The 22270-nt window shown below is 40.1% G+C and overlaps 1 protein-coding gene across 1 annotated transcript in view; it reads left to right on the top strand.

Annotated features, from left to right (window-relative positions):
• ttll5 (tubulin tyrosine ligase-like family, member 5) overlaps positions 1 to 22270 on the top strand; it is a 93138-nt gene that overhangs the window by 13916 nt on the left and 56952 nt on the right. Inside the window, exons 13-18 of the mRNA XM_039009071.1 lie at positions 8307 to 8388; positions 8945 to 9006; positions 12826 to 12917; positions 15207 to 15248; positions 21782 to 21883; positions 21995 to 22086. Coding sequence (XP_038864999.1) covers positions 8307 to 8388; positions 8945 to 9006; positions 12826 to 12917; positions 15207 to 15248; positions 21782 to 21883; positions 21995 to 22086 — 472 coding nt within the window. The remainder of the gene's footprint in view (positions 1 to 8306; positions 8389 to 8944; positions 9007 to 12825; positions 12918 to 15206; positions 15249 to 21781; positions 21884 to 21994; positions 22087 to 22270) is intronic.

Here is a 22270-nt window from a genome sequence, read left to right as displayed (position 1 = left end):
AATAGTAAAAAACACTCCTCTTGATCATCTCTTCTTCGCATCACTTCTTCTTTATTTATTTCCCTCCCTCGTTTAATGGGTGTTGTGGATGTTCTCTCGTTCTCCTCTCTCCCTGTGTTATGTCTGTTGTGGCTTCTCTGTGGCTGCGTTAACGGCACTCCACAGGCAGCGGTCGAGCAACAGAACAAACGTGTCTCGGCGCGAGCGGCTGCCGGCTCCAGGGGCTCATGGGGCAGCAATGGCGTCTGCTCCTAATTGGAGGAAAATGCGCGGCACATGGAGTCTGCTTGTCGGGGGCTGGCGAGGTGGAGAGGCTTTCTTTGTTTTCTCTCTTTCTCCCGTTGTTGTGGTGCTACTGAGGCACTCCAGGCTCAAACAATTTATTCCCCTGCTCTGTTCCCTGATACTTGTTTTATGGTTCTCCCTCTCTCTCTCTCTCTCTGTGTGTGTGTGTGTGTGTGTGTGTGTGTGTGTGTGTGTGTGTGTGTGTGTGTGTGTGTGTGTGTGTGTGTGTGTGTGTGTGTGTGTGTGTGTGTGTGTGTGTCAGTGAATGGAAAAGAAAATCCCTGCATTCTGCTTAGCAACTACTGTTTGGCTTTTAGTGTCCAATCCTTACCCAAAGACAGATTGGTTCTGCTACTAATGTTACAGGCCTTGGCTAAGGACTGCATCGTCACATTTTGGATCAATTCCACTTTATCATGAGTGTAGCAAGCCCCTTGACCCCTAGCAATGCCATGATGAATGACTTTGCTCAAATTTAAAAAGAATATGGATGAGTTGGAAATAATTTAGATCTTTCGTAAGTGTCATATTTAAGGGCGGCAGGTAGTCTAGTGGTTAGAGCGTTGGGCCAGTAATCGAAAGGTTGCTGGATCAAATCCCTGAGAAAAATCTGTCGTTCTGCCCCTGAACAAAACAGTTAACCCACTGTTCCCCGATAGGCCATCATTGTAAATAAGAATTTGTTCTTCACCTTTATTTAACTAGGCAAGTCGGTTAAATAAATATTTTACAAGCGAAGATAAATTAGCCTACTCTTGAAGAAGTTAGAATCTTTGGACTTTGGAAGTCTCATGCTGCCATTTACTATTGTCAGAAAACCATGAAGAAGAGGATAGGGAGGCCCTTGTCAAATCAGTAAATAAACAAAGAATGAATGACTGAATATAGATTTGTTTATTTTAAAACTTGACTTGCTCTGTAATATCACTCATCCGCCAACAACTGTGTGTACATAACATAGCATGGGTTCTCTGTATTAACACTGATGTTGACCTCTAACACTAGAATAAACAACTTACGCTATGACCGCTTTGAAAACAACAACCTCTGGCCTCTTCTCAAAATGTACTTTTCTTTTCTTTTGAAGAGCCATTAAGCAGATTTTTCCCTGGCATTACGGCCAGAGCTTTGCCCAGTGCCCTGTCCCTGTAAAAGACTGGCTTTTCTCTGGGGGCAGTGGGGTAAGCTAATGGACTCTCCCCAGGCAGAGCAGTGTGAGTGAGGGAGTGGTGGTGTGGAGGGCATCCACAGGGCTCCTAGCCCCGTCGCGCTGTGGTGAAATGGCTGTTTTATAACCGTGAAGGAAGGAGAGAGGGAGTGGGAGAGAATGGATGAGTTTGTACACAGGGAACTCCCTGACCGCTCAGTAAAAGGCCTTTTATTGTGTCGCTCTCTGCCAAGCTGACGATGGAGTGGAATATATATATATATATATATATGGGACCTGGCGACTTAGACACACACACACACACACACACACACATATATATGTGTGTCTGAGTCGCCAGGTCCCTCGCACTTGGAAAATTCTTTCCAAACTTAGCTCGGTTGGAGTTCAGGGTCTATCAATAATTTGCTCCGTCATAATAATTTGCTTCTCTTCAGCTAGGCCTAGAGGGGGACCGTTTGGGACTGAGGTGTGGTTTAAACTGAGATCACCATGTAGGCAAATTTTGTGCTACAATATTGACTGAGCAACACCAGCCCAATGTGGAAGAATGATTTTAAAGTGTGTATATAATGGCACGAACATTTGATAGTGTATATAATTGCCTCCTGACCAATTATGCTATTTTGTTTGTTTGTGCTGATCTGAATTTTGTTTGTACATAATGTTTCCGCCATCATTTCCTATGACTGAAAAGAGCTTCTGGACATCAAAACAGTGGTCACTAACCTCAATTTGGATGAAGAATTCAGGACACAGTGCTCACCCGGACCAGGCCCTAATCCTTGACACTCTAAAGAGGAAAGTACGACGATGTAGAGGCCGACGTGGGGGCACCCTGGCGGCGAGTGAATATACCACCTCTACCTTTTTGTTCTATTGGTGAATGTACAATCACTGGAGAACAAACTGGACAAGCTCTGTTCGAGACTATCATATCAACGGGTCCTGAAGAACTGTAATGTCCTATGCTTCACGGAGTCCTGGATGAACGAGAGCATGGTTAATATAAATCTAACCGGGTTTTCTATGCATCGGCAGGACAGAACGGCAGCTTCTCGTAACTCAAGGGCGGGGGTGTGTGTGTCTTTTAACAGCTGGTGCGCAATCTCTAATATTAAGGAGGTCTCCAAGGTTCTACTCGCATGAATTAGAATACCTCATGATAAGCTGTTAACCATGCTATTTACCAAGAGTTCATCTATATTTTTCATAGCTGTCTATTTCTCACCACAAACCTATGCTGGTACTAAGACCGCACTCAACGAGCTATATAGGGCCATAAGCCAATAAGAAAATGCTCATCCAGAGGCAGCACTCCTAGTGGCCAGTGATTTTTAATGCAGGAAAATTAAAATCAGTTTTACCTAATTTCTACCAGCATGTCACCTGTGCAACTAGAGGGGGAAAAATAACTCAAGACCACCTTTACTCCACACACAGACATGTGTACAAAGCCCTCCCTCACCCTCCATTTGGCAAATCTGACCATAACTCTATCCTCATAATTCATGTTTACAAGCAGAAACAGGAAGTACCATTTAAAACGCTTAATTTGGAAGTGGCCCGATGAAACGGATGCTAACCTACAGGACTGTTTCGCTAGCACAGATGGGAATATGTTCCGTGATTCATCCGATGGCATCGGAGTTTACCACATCAGTCACCGGCTTCATTAATAAGTGCATCGACGACGTAGTCCTCACAGTTACCGTACGTACTGTACATATCCCAACCAGAAGCCATGGATTATAGGCACCATCTTCACTGAACTAAAGGCTAGAGCTGCCGCTTTCAAGGAGCGAGGTACTAACCCGGACGCTTTTAAGAAATCCCGCTATGCCCTCCGACGAACCATCAAACAGGTAAAGCATCAATACAGGACTAAGATTGAATCCTACTACACCGGCTCTGATGCTTGTCGGATGTGGCAGGGCTTGCAAACTATTACAGACTACAAAGGGAAGCACAGCCGTGAGCTGCCCAATGACACGAGCCTACCAGACAAGCTAAATTACTTCTATGCTCGCTTCGAGGCAAGCAACACTGTGCCGGACAACTGTGTGACTACGCTCTCTGTAGCCAATGTGAGTGACACCTTTTTAAACAGGTTATCAGGATGCATACTTGGAGCATGCACTGAACAGTTGGCAAGTGTCTTCACTGACATTTTCAACCTCTCCCTGACCCAGTCTGTAATACCTACATGTTTCAAGCAGACCTCCATTGTCCCTGTGCCCAGGAACACCAAGGTAACCTGTCTAAATGACTATAGCACTCACATCTGTAGCCATGAAATGCATTGAAATTCACGGCTCACATCAAGACCTTCATCCCAGACACCCTGGACCCACTAGTTTGCATACCGCCCCAACAGATCCACAGATGATGCAAATTCTATTCCACTCCACACTGCCCTTTCCTGTTTGGACAAAATGAACACCTACATTGGAATGCTGTTCATTGACTACATCTCAGTGTACAACACCATAGAGCCCTCAGCTCATTACTAAGCTAAGGTCCTTGGGACTGAACACCTCCCTCTGCAAATGGTTCCTGGACTTCCTGATGGGCTGCCACAAGGTGTTGAGGGTATGCAACAACACATCCGCCACATTGACCCTCAACACGGGGGCCCCCCAGGTGTGCGTGCTTAGTCCCCTCCTGTACTCCCTGTTCCCCCACGACTGCGCACGACTCCAACACCACCATTAAGTTTGCTGATGACACAACGGTGGGAAACCTGATCACCGTTGATGATGAGACGGCCTATAGGGAGGAGGTCAAAGAACTGGCAGTGTGGTGCCAAGACAACCTCTCCATCGTCTTCAGTAAGACAATGGAGCTGATGTGGACGACAGGAAACGGAGGGCCGATCATGCCCCCATTCACATCGACAGTGCTGTAGTGGAGCAGGTCGAGAGCTTCAAGGTCCTCGGTGTCCATATCACTAAGGATTTATCATGGTCCAAACACCAACATGGTCGTGAAGAGGGCACGACAACGCCTCTTCCCCCCTCATGAGGCTGAAAAGATTTGGCATGGGTCCTCAGATCCTCAAAGTTCTACAGCTGCACCATCGAGAGAATCTTCCTGGCTGCATCACCGCTTGGTATGTCAACTGCTTGGCATCCAACCGCAAGGCACTACAGAGGGTAGTGCGTATGGCCTAGTACATCACTGGTGTCGAAAGTACAAGGTGTCGAAAGTGTTCCGCAGGGATGCTTGCCCATATTGCCTCCAATGCTTCCCACAGTTTTGTCAATTTGGCTGGATGTCCTTTGCGTGGTGGACCATTCTTGATACACACAGGAAACTGTTTAGTGTGAAAAACCCAGCAGCATTGCAGTTCTTTACACAAACCGGTGTGCCTGGCACCTACTACCATACCCCGTTCAAAGGCACATAAATCTTTTGTCTTGCCTATTCACTCTCTAAATGGCACACGTGTACACACACACACACACACACAATCCGTGTCTCAAGGCTTAAAAATCTTTCTTTAACCTGTCTCCTCCCCTTCATCTACACTGATTTCAAGTGGATTTAACACGTGACATTCATAAGTGATCATAGCTTTCACCTGGTCAGTCTGTCATTGTAATGTTTTGTATATGCAGTGTACTTCCACTGATACCCCAACACACAGACATATACGCACAAACATGCATACTGACGCCATACACTTTCACACTCCCCACATACGCTGCTGCTAGTCACTTTACCTCTACCTACACTACCAGTCAAAACCGCTAATTTGTGGAATTTATTTCCTTATTGCGTTTGAGCCAATCAGTTGTGTTGTGACAAGGTACAGTAGGGGTGGTATACAGAAGAAGGCCCTATCTGGTAAAAGTCCATATTATGGCAAGAACAGCTGAATTAAGCAAAGAGAAACGACAGTCCATTACTTTAAGACATGAAGGTCAGTTATTCCGGACATCTTAACATCAACTGTTCAGAGGAGACTGCGTGAATCAGGCCTTCATGGTCGATTGCTGCAAAGAAAGCACTACTAAAGGACACCAAAATAAAGAAGAGACTTGCTTGGGCCAAGAAACACGAGTAATGAACATTAGACGAGTGGAAATCTGTCCTTTAGTCTGAGTCCAAATGTTGCGATTTTTGGTTCCAACCGCGGTGTCTTTGTGAGATGCAGAGTAGGTGAATGGATGATCTCTGCATGTGTGGTTCCCACCGTGAGGCATGGAGTAGGAGGTGTGGTGATGTGGGGGTGTGTTGCTGGTGACACTGTCTGTGATTTATTTATAATTCAAGGCACACTTAACCAGCATGGCTACCTCAGCATTCTTCAGTGATACGCCATCCCATCTGGTTTGCGCTTAGTGGGATTATGAATTGTTGTTCAACAGGACAATGACCCAACACACCTCCAGGCTGTGTAAGGGCTATTTGACCAATGAGAGTGGTGGAGTGCTGCATCAGATGACCTGGCTTCCACAATCACCCGACCTCAACCCAATTGAGATGGTTTGGACCACAGTGAAGGAAAAGCAGCATATGTGGGAACTCCTTCAACACGGTTGGAAAAGCATTCCTCATGAAGCTGGTTGAGAGAATGCCTAGTGTGCAATGCTGTCATCAAGGCAAAGGGTGACTCTAATCTGAATCTGAAATATATTTTGGATTTGTTTAGCACTTTTTGGGTTACTACATGATTCCATATGTGTTATTTCATAGTGTTGATGTCTTCACTATTATTCAACAATGTAGAAAATAGTTAAAATAAACAAGAACCCTTGAATGAGTAGGTGTCCAAACTTTTGACTGGTACTGTATTTGACTGGTACTGTACAGTACATAGCTTGTACCCCTATACATCGACTTGGTACTGGTACTCCCTTTTTATATAGCCATGTTATTTTCTACTCCCTTTATATAGCAATGTTATGTTCTACTCCCTATAAACAGTGCGTTTGGAAAGTATTCGTACCCCTTTACTTTTTCCACATTTTGTTACGTTACAGCCTTCTAAAATTGATTAAATCGTTCCCCCCCCCTCAATCTACAGACAATACCCCATAATGACAATGCAAAACTGATTTATTTTAGCAAAAAAAAAAAAAAACGTATCACATTTACATAAGTATTCAGACCCTTTACTCAGTACTTTGTTGAAGCACCTTTGGCAGCGATTACAGCCTCAAGTCTTCTTGGGTATGACGCTACAAGCTTGGCACACCTGTATTTGGGGAGTTTCTCCCATTCTTCTCTGCAGATCCTCTCAAGCTCTGTCAGGTTGGATGGGGAGCGTCGCTGCACAGCTATTTTCAGGTCTCTCCAGAGATGTTCGATCGGGTTCAAGTCTGGGCTCTGGCTGGGCCACTCAAGGACATTCAGAGACTTGTCCCGAAGCCACTACTGAGTTGTCTTGGCTGTGTGCTTAGGGTCATTGTCCTGATGGAAGGTGAACCTTCACCCCAGTCTGAGGTCCTGAGTGCTCAGGAGCAGGTTTTCATCAAGGATCTCTCTGTACTTTGCTCCGTTCATCCTTCCCTCAAACCTGACTAGTCTCCCAGTCCCTGCCACTGAAGAACAGAATACTTATGTAAATAAGGTATTTCTGTTTTTTTTATTTGTAGTAAATGTGCCAAAATTTCACAACCTGTTTTCACTTTGTGTGTGGATGAGGAAAAACATTTATTTAATTCATTTAGAGTAAGGTTGTAACGTAACAAAATGTGGAAAACGTCAAGGGGTCTGAATACTTTCCGAATGCCCTGTATAGCCATGTTATTTTTATTCGTTATTCACTGTGTCACTTTTATTTAAAAAATGAATTGATCTTTAATTTTGCATTGTTGGAACAGGACCTGTAAGTAAGCGTGTGACGACAAATTATTTGATTTGAAAGCGGATTTGATGATGCGCAATTTATAGACTATATAACGATTTAAGATAATGAAATGTTTAAATGCTGAGGGCTTTATGTCCCTAACAGCCTATTGTGTCGCACTCGCACATGCTTCAGTGTATTTCTTTATAGGCTTCAAATAATTGAAATAATTTAGCCTAGGTAATTAATTTTCATTCCTTCTGTCTGGCTCCTGACCTATTTAGAGTGTTTATATGCTTTTTTAATATGACATGTAGCCTATTTTTGAAATTGTGTGCGCTTCTTACATTCACATTTTCATGTTTATTCAAATACTTTCCTTTCAAATCGTTTGGTTTCAATACTTCAAAACCAAATGGTAGTCACAAAAATAGATTGTGATTGTGTTAAATTGTGATTTTAACGAATGGAGCGAATTTGGAGGAGCAGTTTTTGGAAAGTGGTTGGAAAGGACATGAAGCCGCTCCAACCGCTCCATGAGCGATGAGCGGGATTTCCAACTGCTCTACTCCGCTCACATGCTCTGTTCTCATCTCAGCTCTTATGTAAGCAGCTCAGTGGAGCTGAAATGTCAATATACTTAGCTAATGTAATGCAGCCAGCCAATCCTCAGTAGCAGCAGTCGTTTGATGTAGTTTCTCTCTGAGTGATTGGATATTTAATATCCATATAATCAGTAGCCCGAAAACCAGCCATGTTGTCAACTGCCAGTTTGTGTGAACCAAGATAAGCTTGAAGTCTTCTGTGTTATATTGTGGCTTATTGTTTATAAGACAACAGGCTCTTCCATCACTAGGATCAGAAGGTTTTCCTCCCCACGTGACCTGACCAGGAAAAACGCTAGTCCCTAGCCTATTACTTAGTCTAATATGTGCTTGGGAAAAGATTCCTATTCATCACAAATGGGGTCAGCAGAAGCCAGAATAGAGCCAGACTCTGCTGACCTCCCATGTCCTCTGGTAATTCCATTATTCATGTGTGTGTATTTATCTACAGAACTGTATGGCTTTGATGTGCTCATCGACTCCAACCTCAAACCATGGCTCCTGGAGGTCAACCTCTCTCCCTCCCTGGCCTGGTGAGTGACTGACTGCATGTCATCTCACGGTTCACAGGAACAAATACATGCTTATGCCAGATCTTCAATCTTTGACCTTACAGCAGTTGCTCTCTGAACATCATTCTGAGAGCATTACTATAAAAAAACCGTGTAAATTGCTGAAGGGACTTTAGGGTAACTCAAACAAGTGTTCTTCTTGTCCTTCTTTGAGATGAAACACACTTCTGTTTTCCTCCCATAAACCCTTAAACATCCTCTGGTGAGCTCTAGGAATAGACATGTTAATATAACACATAATGAAATGGCATGTTTGAGGATTTACACTTCGTTTGTTGATAAATACCCGGTGGCTAAATGTAAGCTTTTATGTCCTCATCCTCTTGAAATACATCTGAGCAGTTCTTTCCAGCCCAGTAAATTCTGTGAGTTGACTGATTGAAACGTTTTTGTCCTCTACAACTTTGGGATTGCACTTGTTTGTGAGAGGGCATATTGTGTTATTTTACTGTATGGACTTTGATGTCTTTCTAATGTCTTTTGTTCGTTTTTATATGATTTGAATCTTTCATTCCAGCGATGCTCCTCTGGATCTGAAGATAAAGGCCAGCATGATATCAGACATGTTTTCTATTGTGGGTGAGTCTTTCTCTCTCCCTCTCTTTCTGCACATAATAAAAGTGTTAATGCATGGGTTTTTGGGAGGGAGGAATGCCAAGGGTTTGGTCTGGCGACTACACCTGAATGAATGCTCTTGGCCAAAATGTTTCTGTTTATTACATACCCACCTGTAGAGTTGGACGGTATCCAGATGTCCATACCTTCATACCGTGCCTGTGTCATCCTGGGGATATACGGAATTACCAGTAGTGCACACAAGGGGCGCTATATATATATTTTTCAAACGTAAACCCACTTAAAGTTACTTACCAGAATGCTAACTAGTACTATGGAATCCTCATAGTGGATGCTAGGTAAATGCTAACGCGCAAATGCGAACATTTACTACTAAGACTGACAACCCAGCTCATAAAGTTATGTAAGTATACTGAACAAAAATATAAACGCAACATGCAACAATTTCAAAGATTTTACTGAGTTAAAGTTTATATGAGGAAATCAGTCAATTTAAATACAGTAAATTCATTAGGCCCTAATCTATGGCTGGGAATGTGACTGGGAATACAGATATGCATCTGGACACAGATACTTTAAAATAAATGGTATTTCGTCACGGTATTTCTGTGCATTCAAATTACCAACAATAAAATGCAATTGTGTTCTTTGTAGCTTATGCCTGCCCATACCATAACCCCACCGCCACCATACACGTGGTCTGCGGTTATGAGGCCAGTTGGACGTACTGCCAAATTCTCTAAAAGGCCATTGGATGTGGCATATGGCAGAGAAATTAACATTAAATTATCTGGCAACTGCTCTGGTGGACATTCCTGCAGTCAGTATGTCAATTGCACACTCCCTCAAAACTTGAGACATCTGTGGCATTGTGTTGTGACAACTGCACATTTTAGAGTGGCCTTTTATTGTCCACTGCACAAGGTGCACCTTGTAATGATCATGCTGTTTAATCTGCTTCTTGATATGCCACACCTGTCAGGTGGATGGATTATGATGGCAAAGGAGAAATGTTCACTAACAGGGATTTGTGCCCAACATTTTAGAGAAATAAGCTTTTTGTGAATATGTAACATTTCTGGGATCTTTTATTTCAGCTCATGAAACATGGGACCAACACTTGACATGTTGCATTTTATATTTTTGTTCAGTACATATCAAAAGGCAGTTTGCAGCATGCACAAAACAAACATTAGACAGCAGGGATCTTAATCCAGGAGGGGATTGTCTCTGCTCCTGTTATCAAGAAGCTTGATCTTGAGAGCTAACTTTAGCCACTTAGCTAACATTAGCAAGATAGTAAAACCCAGCTCGAGAGGATTTATTTGGCAAATCTTATATAGTTAACTTAATCATTATAAGGTATATAGCAGGCAAACAAAATAGTCTAACAAGCAAAATGATGAACGCGATCTGCTTTATCTATTACCTAGTGCACAAGTTGACTATATAGGTATTTATTTAAAAAGTACTAATATTCAAATGTGTATAAAAAAAATGTAATATTGGGTATTGACCTTATTGGAAAGTCATACTGATGGTATTTTGAAACACCGCAGGATACCGCGTATATGGTGTACCGCCCAACCCTACCCACCTGTTTATTTTAAACCACATGATCTTTATGATGTGACTGAGTAAACCAAAACCTCTATATATTTCTTGTTTTAAAGCCTAGTTTGTCAGAAAGGTCCAGGTTTTAGGAATCCACAAATTGCCATGCAGGCTCTTTATCTCATTATAACCACTGTTGCTAAGACATCTATTTCCATTTTGACAGTATAATGAATTGTAAGGACCTTTTCTCAGGCAGACATCTGTCTAATCATGCACACAAACATTTTTAAAGCCATCTCAATAGCTTTGCATAATAAGTCAGTAAAGAACAGGCCCGATTCTCAACACTTCATTTAGGACATGTCATGGGCAGGCTGCTTAATGAGTTGCCCTTTGTGATCATGTGATCACTTTGCTCATGCCTTTAACACCCGTTTCCATGTCTTCTCCAAGGCCTCTCTTTACCTGTGAACTGGGCTGGGGCCTAGCTGGGGAGTGCCAGTGTAGATGGAAACTTTGTTGGCCCTGGCTCCTGCCATCCTCAGCATTTAGCCTGCAGCAGGTTCCACTACGCTTATTTTTCAGCCCGGTGTCTCTTGTTATTAGGGCTTTCTTCAGCAAATCCTCACTGCGAATGAAGAAAGCCACTAATTGGCCATTCTGCTGCCTGACGCTTGGTTTCAGCCTGTGGAGATAGTCAGGCATTGTTTTACACTAACTTTTGCCCCACACTTAGTTTAACGTTGTATAATAGAGAATATGCCGAGGATTGCTCCATAATGGGGCCTCAGAATTGTGGAGAAACCACAGGCATCATTGTAATTGACATTCAATGACTGGCAGGGGAAATTGTCAACAGATGACTTGGTTGTTTTGGAGTCATTAAGCTCTCTTGAGAAATGCGATCTCACATTATTAATCCAAATAAATCCTTAGCTTGCAAACAAAAAATTGGTTAGCCCTAGGTGCAGATTAACACTGTTTATACAACAGACTCTTAATGCAGAGAATTACATGTCTTTGTGATGTCACCTTCCTTCACAATTAATGCATTCTCAGATAGCCAGGTTGGAGCTGTGGAGAATATTTGATAGAAGTTCAAGTCCACATCTGAAATAAATATTCTTATTACACTTTCAGTCTCAGCCAATTTTTTCCAAAGCAAGTTGAGCATTGACAATGACACTTGTACTACAAGTACAGCTCATTTGGGGTGGCAGGTAGTCTAGTTGTTAGAGCATTGGGCCAGTAACTGAAAGGTTGCTGGATCGAATCCCCAAGCTGAGAAGGTAAAAATCTGTCGTTCTGCCTCTGAACAAGGCAGTTAACCCACTGTTCCCCGGTATGCCGTCATTGTAAATAAGAATTTGTTCTTAACAGACTTGCCTAGTTAAATAAAGGTTACATTTAATCTCCCCGTATGTTCATATCAGTACTTTTGTCATCATCTTGTTTGTACCTCCATGTCATGATCCATTGACGATATTAAATGCCACTGAGCCCCAGAGCCTGGAGGCCATATCTAATGGCGCTGTGTGAGGGACTGTGATGTGTATGTCTGTACCAGGGCCAGCTTGCGGCTGGATCTCCGTGCACTCCCTCCCGCTCATTAAATGAGAGGAGGGAATCATAAATATCCAGTTATCTTTGGACTGATGCATGAGTGCAGGCCTGGGGAAAATGAGCAGTGACATGTAAAACATACCCCATCTATTATTCACCAAACAAACCCGGTGCTTTTGGCAGATAACACTTGGGCTGCATACCAGCTCTGTAAATAATGACAGCATGCCATTAGCATTCATTTTCCCCTTGTGTGTAGCTGTCAGTAACGCGTCAGCCGTGCTTGTAATAATTGCTGCATTTAGACAAGAACGTGGCAAGAGCCCGATTCTTACCTGACGGCTTGGATGAGGCAGTACAAAGAACCTCAGGACCTGAGCTGTCGATTTGATCCAAAATAAGTTTTCCTATCACTCTGCATGAGAAAGTATGAAGGGAAAGTATAAAGTAGTTTTTCTGTCTTCACTTCTTGGATCAGTTAGCTCATAGTGAGTTTTAGAAAGAGAGAGCATATGTCAATTATTGGGAGTCGGTGTGAGAAGAACTGGGGAGAAAGATTAAGACTACAGCTGCCGTATTGATGTCACAAATGGTAGTATCAGATTGATCTTTATTCATGTGGCTTTACTGCTATAGATAACACATGCTCTCTAGAATATTTGGCCACTGTCATTTACTCATTGTAGTGTCATGTCCCTGCAGGCTTTGTTTGTCAGGACCCCCTGCTACGACAACCCCGCTCTGAACGGGTGGCTCTGGACCCGGGCCTGAAGTACCCAGCCCACAAAGCACAGGTATGGGACACCACCCTTCTTTTTGTTTCACAAAAAAGTGATTTTAGTTTAGACATCTGAAGGAACCGTCTTTCCATGCCATATACACATATACAGTTGAAGTCGGAAGTTTACATACACCTTAGCCAAATACATTTAAACTCAGTTTTTCACAATCCTGACATTTAATCCTAGTAAAAATTCCTTGTCTTAGGTCAGTCAGGATCACCACTTTATTTTAAGAATGTGAAATGTTAGAATAATAATAGAGAGAATGATTTATTTAATATTTTATTTCTTTCATCACATTCCCAGTGGGTCAGAAGTTTACATGCACTCAATTAGTATTTGGTAGCATTGCCTTTAAATTGTTTAACTTGGGTCAAACATTTCGAGTAGCCTTCCACAAGCTTCCCACAATAAGTTGGGTGAATTTTGGCCCATTCCTCCTAACAGAGCTGGTGTAACTGAGTCAGGTTTGTAGGCCTCCTTGCTCGCACACCCTTCAGTTCTGCCCACAAATTGTCTGTAGGATTGAGGTCAGGGCTTTGTGATGGCCACTCCAATGCCTTGACTTTGTTGTCCTTAAGCCATGTTTCTACAACTTTGGAAGGATGCTTGGTGTCATTGTCCATTTGGAAGACCCATTTGCGACCAAGCTTTAACTTCCTGACTGATGTCTTGATATTGCTTCAATATATCCACAGAATTTTCCATCCTCATGATGCCATCTATTTTGTGATGTGCACCAGTCCCACCAGCAGCAAAGCACCCCCACAACAAGATGCTGCCACCCCTGTGCTTCACGGTTGGGATGGTGTTCTTCGGCTTGCAAGCCTCCCCCTTTTTCCTCCAAACATAATGATGGTCATTATGGCCAAACAGTTCTATTTTTGTTTCATCAGACCAGAGGACATTTCTCCAAAAAGTACGATCTTTGTCCCCATGTGCAGTTGCAAACCCTAGTCTGGCTTTTTTATGGCGGTTTTGGAGCAGTGGCTTCTTCCTTGCTGAGTGGCCTTTCAGGTTATGTCGATATAGGACTTGTTTTACTGTGGATATAGATACTTTTGTACCTCTTTCCTCCAGCATCTTCACAATGTCCTTTGCTGCTGTTCTGGGATTGATTTGCACTTTTCGCACCAAAGTACGTTCATCTCTAGGAGACAGAATGCGTCTCCTTCATGAGCGGTATGATGGCTGCGTGGTCCCATGGTGTTTATACTTGCGTACTATTGTTTGTACAGATGAACTTGGTACCTTCAGGCGTTTGGAAATTGCTCCCAAGGATGAACCAGACTTGTAGAGGTCTACAATTTATTTTCCTGAGGTCTTGGCTGATTTCTTTAGATTTTCCCATGATGTGAAGCAAAGAGGCACTCAGTTTGAAGGTAGGCCTTGAAATACATCCACAGGTACACCTCCAATTGACTCAAATGATGTCAATTAGCCAATTCATCAGAAGCTTCTATAGCCATGACTTCATTTTCTGGAATTTTCCAAGCTGTTTAAAGGCACAGTCAACTTAGTGTATGTAAACTTCTGACCCACTGGAATTGTGATACAGTGAATTAAGTGAAATAATCTGTCTGTAAACAATTGTTGGAAAATGTACTTGTGTCATGCACAAAGTAGATGTCCTAACCGACTTGCCAAAACTATAGTTTGTTAACAAGAAATTAGTGGAGTGGTTGAAAAACTAGTTTTAAATTCTCCAACCTAAGTGTATGTTAACTTCCGACTTCAATTGTAACCTAATTCATGGAACGTCTTTCTCAGCATCTCATGTCTCTTACTGTGCTGTACTGTACTTGTTTTGCTGTTAGAGCTGAGCCCTTTTTGCCCTCATGGAAAATCATTCTCATGAAAAACAACTGTTAATGTAATTGCAGTGTTGGGGTGACATCATCAGCACTGCGAGTGCGGCGCTCTGTGGATTATTATTTATCATTTTTTATCAAGTGACTAATCCTCTCACTAGGCCCGTTTGCTAAATGATGCCACAGCAGCTAATACACTTGGCTCAGTGCAGTCAACTACTGCACCCGGTCTGGGCTGGGATCTGCTGGTGGGACATCAAATCAGACATTTTTCTACTCCACCTTATAGCTATCGTGCAATGAGCACAGATAGTTTCTCTACAGTAAGAAGGCTGGAAGTTTGTTCAATGTGTACTGTATGCATGTGTCTGTGTGTCTTTCGATGTGCTTGTCCAAGTGTGCTTCATTGCATATGTGTATGTTTACAGTGAGGTGTAGTTAGCGGCTGATGTTCATCTCACTGTCACTTACACTCCATTGCCTCTCTTAGCGTCCTTTATCTGCTCAGTCCGCCATTGCACCCTCCAGAGTGGTAAGTTGTCCTGCCTTCTCATATCCTCTAACCCAATCACATTAACCCTGCTGCACCTTTTCCCTCTCCCTCACCACCGTGACGTCTTTACATTTAGCTGGTAAGAAAGCAACTTTTTCAACCGCTTATACTTTTTAGACTCTCTTTTTGAGTCCAAACTATTCTGCTATTTTCCCTACTTGCGGCTTCCAAAAAGTACCCTCTATCGATTTATGCATCAAGGTCTTAAAGTGATGCGTTAAATCGAATAGTCTTTAGTAGATTGGTCTGGGCAAGACTGATTTATAAGCATCGCAATGCAGCTCTTAGAATTCATCACATTAGTACAAGTGTGCAATGCCTCAGCCCCTCTGCCAGTTACAGACACAGCAAAATAATCTTGCCACTATAGCAGTCCTGTTAGAGTGGCAGTTACAGAATCTTGGGCTCCTAGGGACAACCTGTCCTTTTCCCCTATACTGTGATTAGGAGCAACAGTTGAGATTATTTAATATTTCCCCCAACCAGTCAGACAAATTAAAAGTTAACTCCCCCCCCACTATTTAGATGACAAATGCTGTATGTGATCCTGCGGGGTTATGCCCCTGCTGTCTGACCGGGTTCAAACCTGCGCTCCAGTCGTCAATCAGCCCTGGTAATGCATGTCGAGTAAGAGGGAGTCAGGAATGCCAGCTAGCCAAGATAGAAAATGTGCCATTTATGTAACCCAGGGAGGGAGGAAAGGGGATGATTTTTTTTTTTTACATTTTCAATGTAGTTGGTGCTTTCTGTATGTAAAGATAAGCAGATTGTTACATTTTAAGATGTATTAGTTTTATCAGTGTGTGAGATGATTTCTTAGGTGCAAATGTAAGAATTTAACAGCGCTAGCCAACTTGCATTAACATCCTATTTATTACACTTATTAAACCAGTATCAGGGTGGATTTATGTATTAAACCCTTCACTTATTAAACTAGTATCAGGGTGGATTTATGTATTAAACCAGTATCAGGGTGGATTTATGTATTAAACCCTTCACTTATTAAACCAGTATCAGGGTGGATTTATGTATTAAACCAGTATCAGGGTGGATTTATGTATTAAACCCTTCATTTATTAAACCAGTATCAGGGTGGATTTATGTATTAAACCCTTCACTTATGAAACCAGTATCAGGGTGGATTTATGTATTAAACCCTTCACTTATTAAACCAGTATCAGGGTGGATTTATGTATTAAACCAGTATCAGGGTGGATTTATGTATTAAACCCTTCACTTATTAAACTAGTATCAGGGTGGATTTATGTATTAAACCAGTATCAGGGTGGATTTATGTATTAAACCCTTCACTTATTAAACCAGTATCAGGGTGGATTTATGTATTAAACCCTTCACTTATTAAACCAGTATCAGGGTGGATTTATGTATTAAACCAGTATCAGGGTGGATTTATGTATTAAACCCTTCATTTATTAAACCAGTATCAGGGTGGATTTATGTATTAAACCCTTCACTTATGAAACCAGTATCAGGGTGGATTTATGTATTAAACCCTTCACTTATTAAACCAGTATCAGGGTGGATTTATGTATTAAACCAGTATCAGGGTGGATTTATGTATTAAACCCTTCATTTATTAAACTAGTATCAGGGTGGATTTATGTATTAAACCCTTCACTTATTAAACCAGTATCAGGGTGGATGTATGTATTAAACCCTTCATTTATTAAACCAGTATCAGGGTGGATGTATGTATTAAACCCTTCATTTATTAAACCAGTATCAGGGTGGATTTATGTATTAAACCAGTATCAGGGTGGATTTATGTATTAAACCCTTCATTTATTAAACCAGTATCAGGGTGGATTTATGTATTAAACCCTTCACTTATTAAACCAGTATCAGGGTGGATTTATGTATTAAACCCTTCACTTATTAAACCAGTATCAGGGTGGATTTATGTATTAAACCAGTATCAGGGTGGATTTATGTATTAAACCCTTCACTTATTAAACCAGTATCAGGGTGGATTTATGTATTAAACCAGTATCAGGGTGGATTTATGTATTAAACCAGTATCAGGGTGGATTTATGTATTAAACCCTTCACTTATTAAACCAGTATCAGGGTGGATTTATGTATTAAACCCTTCACTTATTAAACCAGTATCAGGGTGGATTTATGTATTAAACCAGTATCAGGATGGATGTATGTATTAAACCCTTCATTTATTAAACCAGTATCAGGGTGGATTTATGTATTAAACCCTTCATTTATTAAACCAGTATCAGGGTGGATTTATGTATTAAACCAGTATCAGGGTGGATTTATGTATTAAACCCTTCATTTATTAAACCAGTATCAGGGTGGATGTATGTATTAAACCCTTCATTTATTAAACCAGTATCAGGGTGGATTTATGTATTAAACCCTTCATTTATTAAACCAGTATCAGGGTGGATTTATGTATTAAACCAGTATCAGGGTGGATTTATGTATTAAACCCTTCACTTATTAAACCAGTATCAGGGTGGATTTATGTATTAAACCCTTCATTTATTAAACCAGTATCAGGGTGGATTTATGTATTAAACCCTTCACTTATTAAACCAGTATCAGGGTGGATTTATGTATTAAACCAGTATCAGGGTGGTTTTATGTATTAAACCCTTCACTTATTAAACCAGTATCAGGGTGGATTTATGTATTAAACCCTTCATTTATTAAACTAGTATCAGGGTGGATTTATGTATTAAACCAGTATCAGGGTGGATTTATGTATTAAACCCTTCATTTATTAAACCAGTATCAGGGTGGATTTATGTATTAAACCCTTCATTTATTAAACCAGTATCAGGGTGGATTTATGTATTAAACCAGTATCAGGGTGGATTTATGTATTAAACCCTTCATTTATTAAACTAGTATCAGGGTGGATTTATGTATTAAACCCTTCACTTATTAAACCAGTATCAGGGTGGATTTATGTATTAAACCCTTCATTTATTAAACCAGTATCAGGGTGGATTTATGTATTAAACCCTTCATTTATTAAACTAGTATCAGGGTGGATGTATGTATTAAACCCTTCATTTATTAAACCAGTATCAGGGTGGATTTATGTATTAAACCAGTATCAGGGTGGATTTATGTATTAAACCCTTCATTTATTAAACCAGTATCAGGGTGGATGTATGTATTAAACCCTTCATTTATTAAACCAGTATCAGGGTGGATTTATGTATTAAACCAGTATCAGGGTGGATGTATGTATTAAACCCTTCATTTATTAAACCAGTATCAGGGTGGATTTATGTATTAAACCCTTCATTTATTAAACCAGTATCAGGGTGGATTTATGTATTAAACCCTTCATTTATTAAACCAGTATCAGGGTGGATTTATGTATTAAACCAGTATCAGGGTGGATTTATGTATTAAACCCTTCATTTATTAAACCAGTATCAGGGTGGATTTATGTATTAAACCCTTCATTTATTAAATCAGTATCAGGGTGGATTTATGTATTAAACCAGTATCAGGGTGGATTTATGTATTAAACCCTTCACTTATTAAACCAGTATCAGGGTGGATTTATGTATTAAACCCTTCATTTATTAAACCAGTATCAGGGTGGATTTATGTATTAAACCCTTCATTTATTAAACCAGTATCAGGGTGGATTTATGTATTAAACCCTTCATTTATTAAACTAGTATCAGGGTGGATTTATGTATTAAACCCTTCATTTATTAAACCAGTATCAGGGTGGATTTATGTATTAAACCCTTCATTTATTAAACCAGTATCAGGGTGGATTTATGTATTAAACCCTTCATTTATTAAACTAGTATCAGGGTGGATTTATGTATTAAACCCTTCACTTATTAAACCAGTATCAGGGTGGATTTATGTATTAAACCAGTATCAGGGTGGATTTATGTATTAAACCAGTATCAGGGTGGATTTATGTATTAAACTAGTATCAGGGTGGATTTATGTATTAAACCCTTCATTTATTAAACTAGTATCAGGGTGGATTTATGTATTAAACCCTTCATTTATTAAACCAGTATCAGGGTGGATTTATGTATTAAACCAGTATCAGGGTGGATTTATGTATTAAACCAGTATCAGGGTGGATTTATGTATTAAACCAGTATCAGGGTGGATTTATGTATTAAACCCTTCATTTATTAAACTAGTATCAGGGTGGATTTATGTATTAAACCCTTCATTTATTAAACCAGTATCAGGGTGGATTTATGTATTAAACCCTTCATTTATTAAACCAGTATCAGGGTGGATTTATGTATTAAACCAGTATCAGGGTGGATTTATGTATTAAACCCTTCATTTATTAAACTAGTATCAGGGTGGATTTATGTATTAAACCCTTCATTTATTAAACCAGTATCGGGGTGGATTTATGTATTAAACCCTTCATTTATTAAACCAGTATCAGGGTGGATTTATGTATTAAACCAGTATCAGGGTGGATTTATGTATTAAACCCTTCACTTATTAAACCAGTATCAGGGTGGATTTATGTATTAAACCCTTCATTTATTAAACCAGTATCAGGGTGGATTTATGTATTAAACCCTTCATTTATTAAACCAGTATCAGGGTGGATTTATGTATTAAACCCTTCATTTATTAAACTAGTATCAGGGTGGATTTATGTATTAAACCCTTCATTTATTAAACCAGTATCAGGGTGGATTTATGTATTAAACCCTTCATTTATTAAACCAGTATCAGGGTGGATTTATGTATTAAACCCTTCATTTATTAAACTAGTATCAGGGTGGATTTATGTATTAAACCCTTCACTTATTAAACCAGTATCAGGGTGGATTTATGTATTAAACCAGTATCAGGGTGGATTTATGTATTAAACCCTTCATTTATTAAACTAGTATCAGGGTGGATTTATGTATTAAACCCTTCACTTATTAAACCAGTATCAGGGTGGATTTATGTATTAAACCAGTATCAGGGTCGATTTATGTATTAAACCAGTATCAGGGTGGATTTATGTATTAAACTAGTATCAGGGTGGATTTATGTATTAAACCCTTCATTTATTAAACTAGTATCAGGGTGGATTTATGTATTAAACCCTTCATTTATTAAACCAGTATCAGGGTGGATTTATGTATTAAACCAGTATCAGGGTGGATTTATGTATTAAACCAGTATCAGGGTGGATTTATGTATTAAACCCTTCATTTATTAAACCAGTATCAGGGTGGATTTATGTATTAAACCAGTATCAGGGTGGATTTATGTATTAAACCCTTCATTTATTAAACTAGTATCAGGGTGGATTTATGTATTAAACCCTTCATTTATTAAACCAGTATCGGGGTGGATTTATGTATTAAACCCTTCATTTATTAAACCAGTATCAGGGTGGATTTATGTATTAAACCAGTATCAGGGTGGATTTATGTATTAAACCCTTCACTTATTAAACCAGTATCAGGGTGGATTTATGTATTAAACCAGTATCAGGGTGGATTTATGTATTAAACCCTTCATTTATTAAACCAGTATCAGGGTGGATGTATGTATTAAACCCTTCATTTATTAAACCAGTATCAGGGTGAATTTATGTATTAAACCCTTCATTTATTAAACCAGTATCAGGGTGGATTTATGTATTAAACCAGTATCAGGGTGGATTTATGTATTAAACCCTTCACTTATTAAACCAGTATCAGGGTGGATTTATGTATTAAACCCTTCATTTATTAAACCAGTATCAGGGTGGATTTATGTATTAAACCCTTCACTTATTAAACCAGTATCAGGGTGGATTTATGTATTAAACCAGTATCAGGGTGGTTTTATGTATTAAACCCTTCACTTATTAAACCAGTATCAGGGTGGATTTATGTATTAAACCCTTCACTTATTAAACCAGTATCAGGGTGGATTTATGTATTAAACCCTTCATTTATTAAACTAGTATCAGGGTGGATTTATGTATTAAACCAGTATCAGGGTGGATTTATGTATTAAACCCTTCATTTATTAAACCAGTATCAGGGTGGATTTATGTATTAAACCCTTCATTTATTAAACCAGTATCAGGGTGGATTTATGTATTAAACCAGTATCAGGGTGGATTTATGTATTAAACCCTTCATTTATTAAACTAGTATCAGGGTGGATTTATGTATTAAACCCTTCACTTATTAAACCAGTATCAGGGTGGATTTATGTATTAAACCCTTCATTTATTAAACCAGTATCAGGGTGGATTTATGTATTAAACCCTTCATTTATTAAACCAGTATCAGGGTGGATTTATGTATTAAACCCTTCATTTATTAAACTAGTATCAGGGTGGATTTATGTATTAAACCCTTCATTTATTAAACCAGTATCGGGGTGGATTTATGTATTAAACCCTTCATTTATTAAACCAGTATCAGGGTGGATTTATGTATTAAACCAGTATCAGGGTGGATTTATGTGGGAAGTACGTGGATGGTACAGTATCAATATAACAATGTGTTCATTCTGCTCCTCTCCTGCAGCGGCAGAGACCCCTGTCAGCCAACAACACTGACACAGACGGGCCTAAGGAGAAGCCAGGAAGTAAACAGGGGGACAGCACTCTGGGCCTGACTGCTGAGGAGGTAAATATACATAGCTGAAGTTAGTTTCCCTCTCATGCAGATCTATCATATTATCTATCACTAACATAGAATTGTAGTTAAGGGTTCTCTTTTTTTTCTTCTCAATGGCAGTTGAAAGTCCTGAGGAGGATAAGAGAGGAGCACGAGAGACGAGGGGGGTTCATCCGAATCTTCCCCACCCCAGAGACATGGGAACTGTATAGGTGAGAGGGGTTCGGACACTTTGGGTAATGTTGCACACTAATGCAAGTGTCTAGATACATTTTAGAATAAGGGAAGAAAAGCGATGTCCATACTGCTGCCTCCCTACATTTAACCACTGCTATTATTACTTAATACATCTATTACTACTGCAGTTAGGAGTAAGGTGAGAAGCTGATACACATT

The sequence above is a fragment of the Salvelinus namaycush genome, chromosome 15 (assembly GCF_016432855.1).
Source record: "Salvelinus namaycush isolate Seneca chromosome 15, SaNama_1.0, whole genome shotgun sequence".
Lineage (NCBI taxonomy): Eukaryota > Metazoa > Chordata > Actinopteri > Salmoniformes > Salmonidae > Salvelinus > Salvelinus namaycush.
The sequence above is the reverse complement of the archived record's forward strand: the minus strand, read 5'-3'. Positions and strand labels throughout refer to the sequence as shown.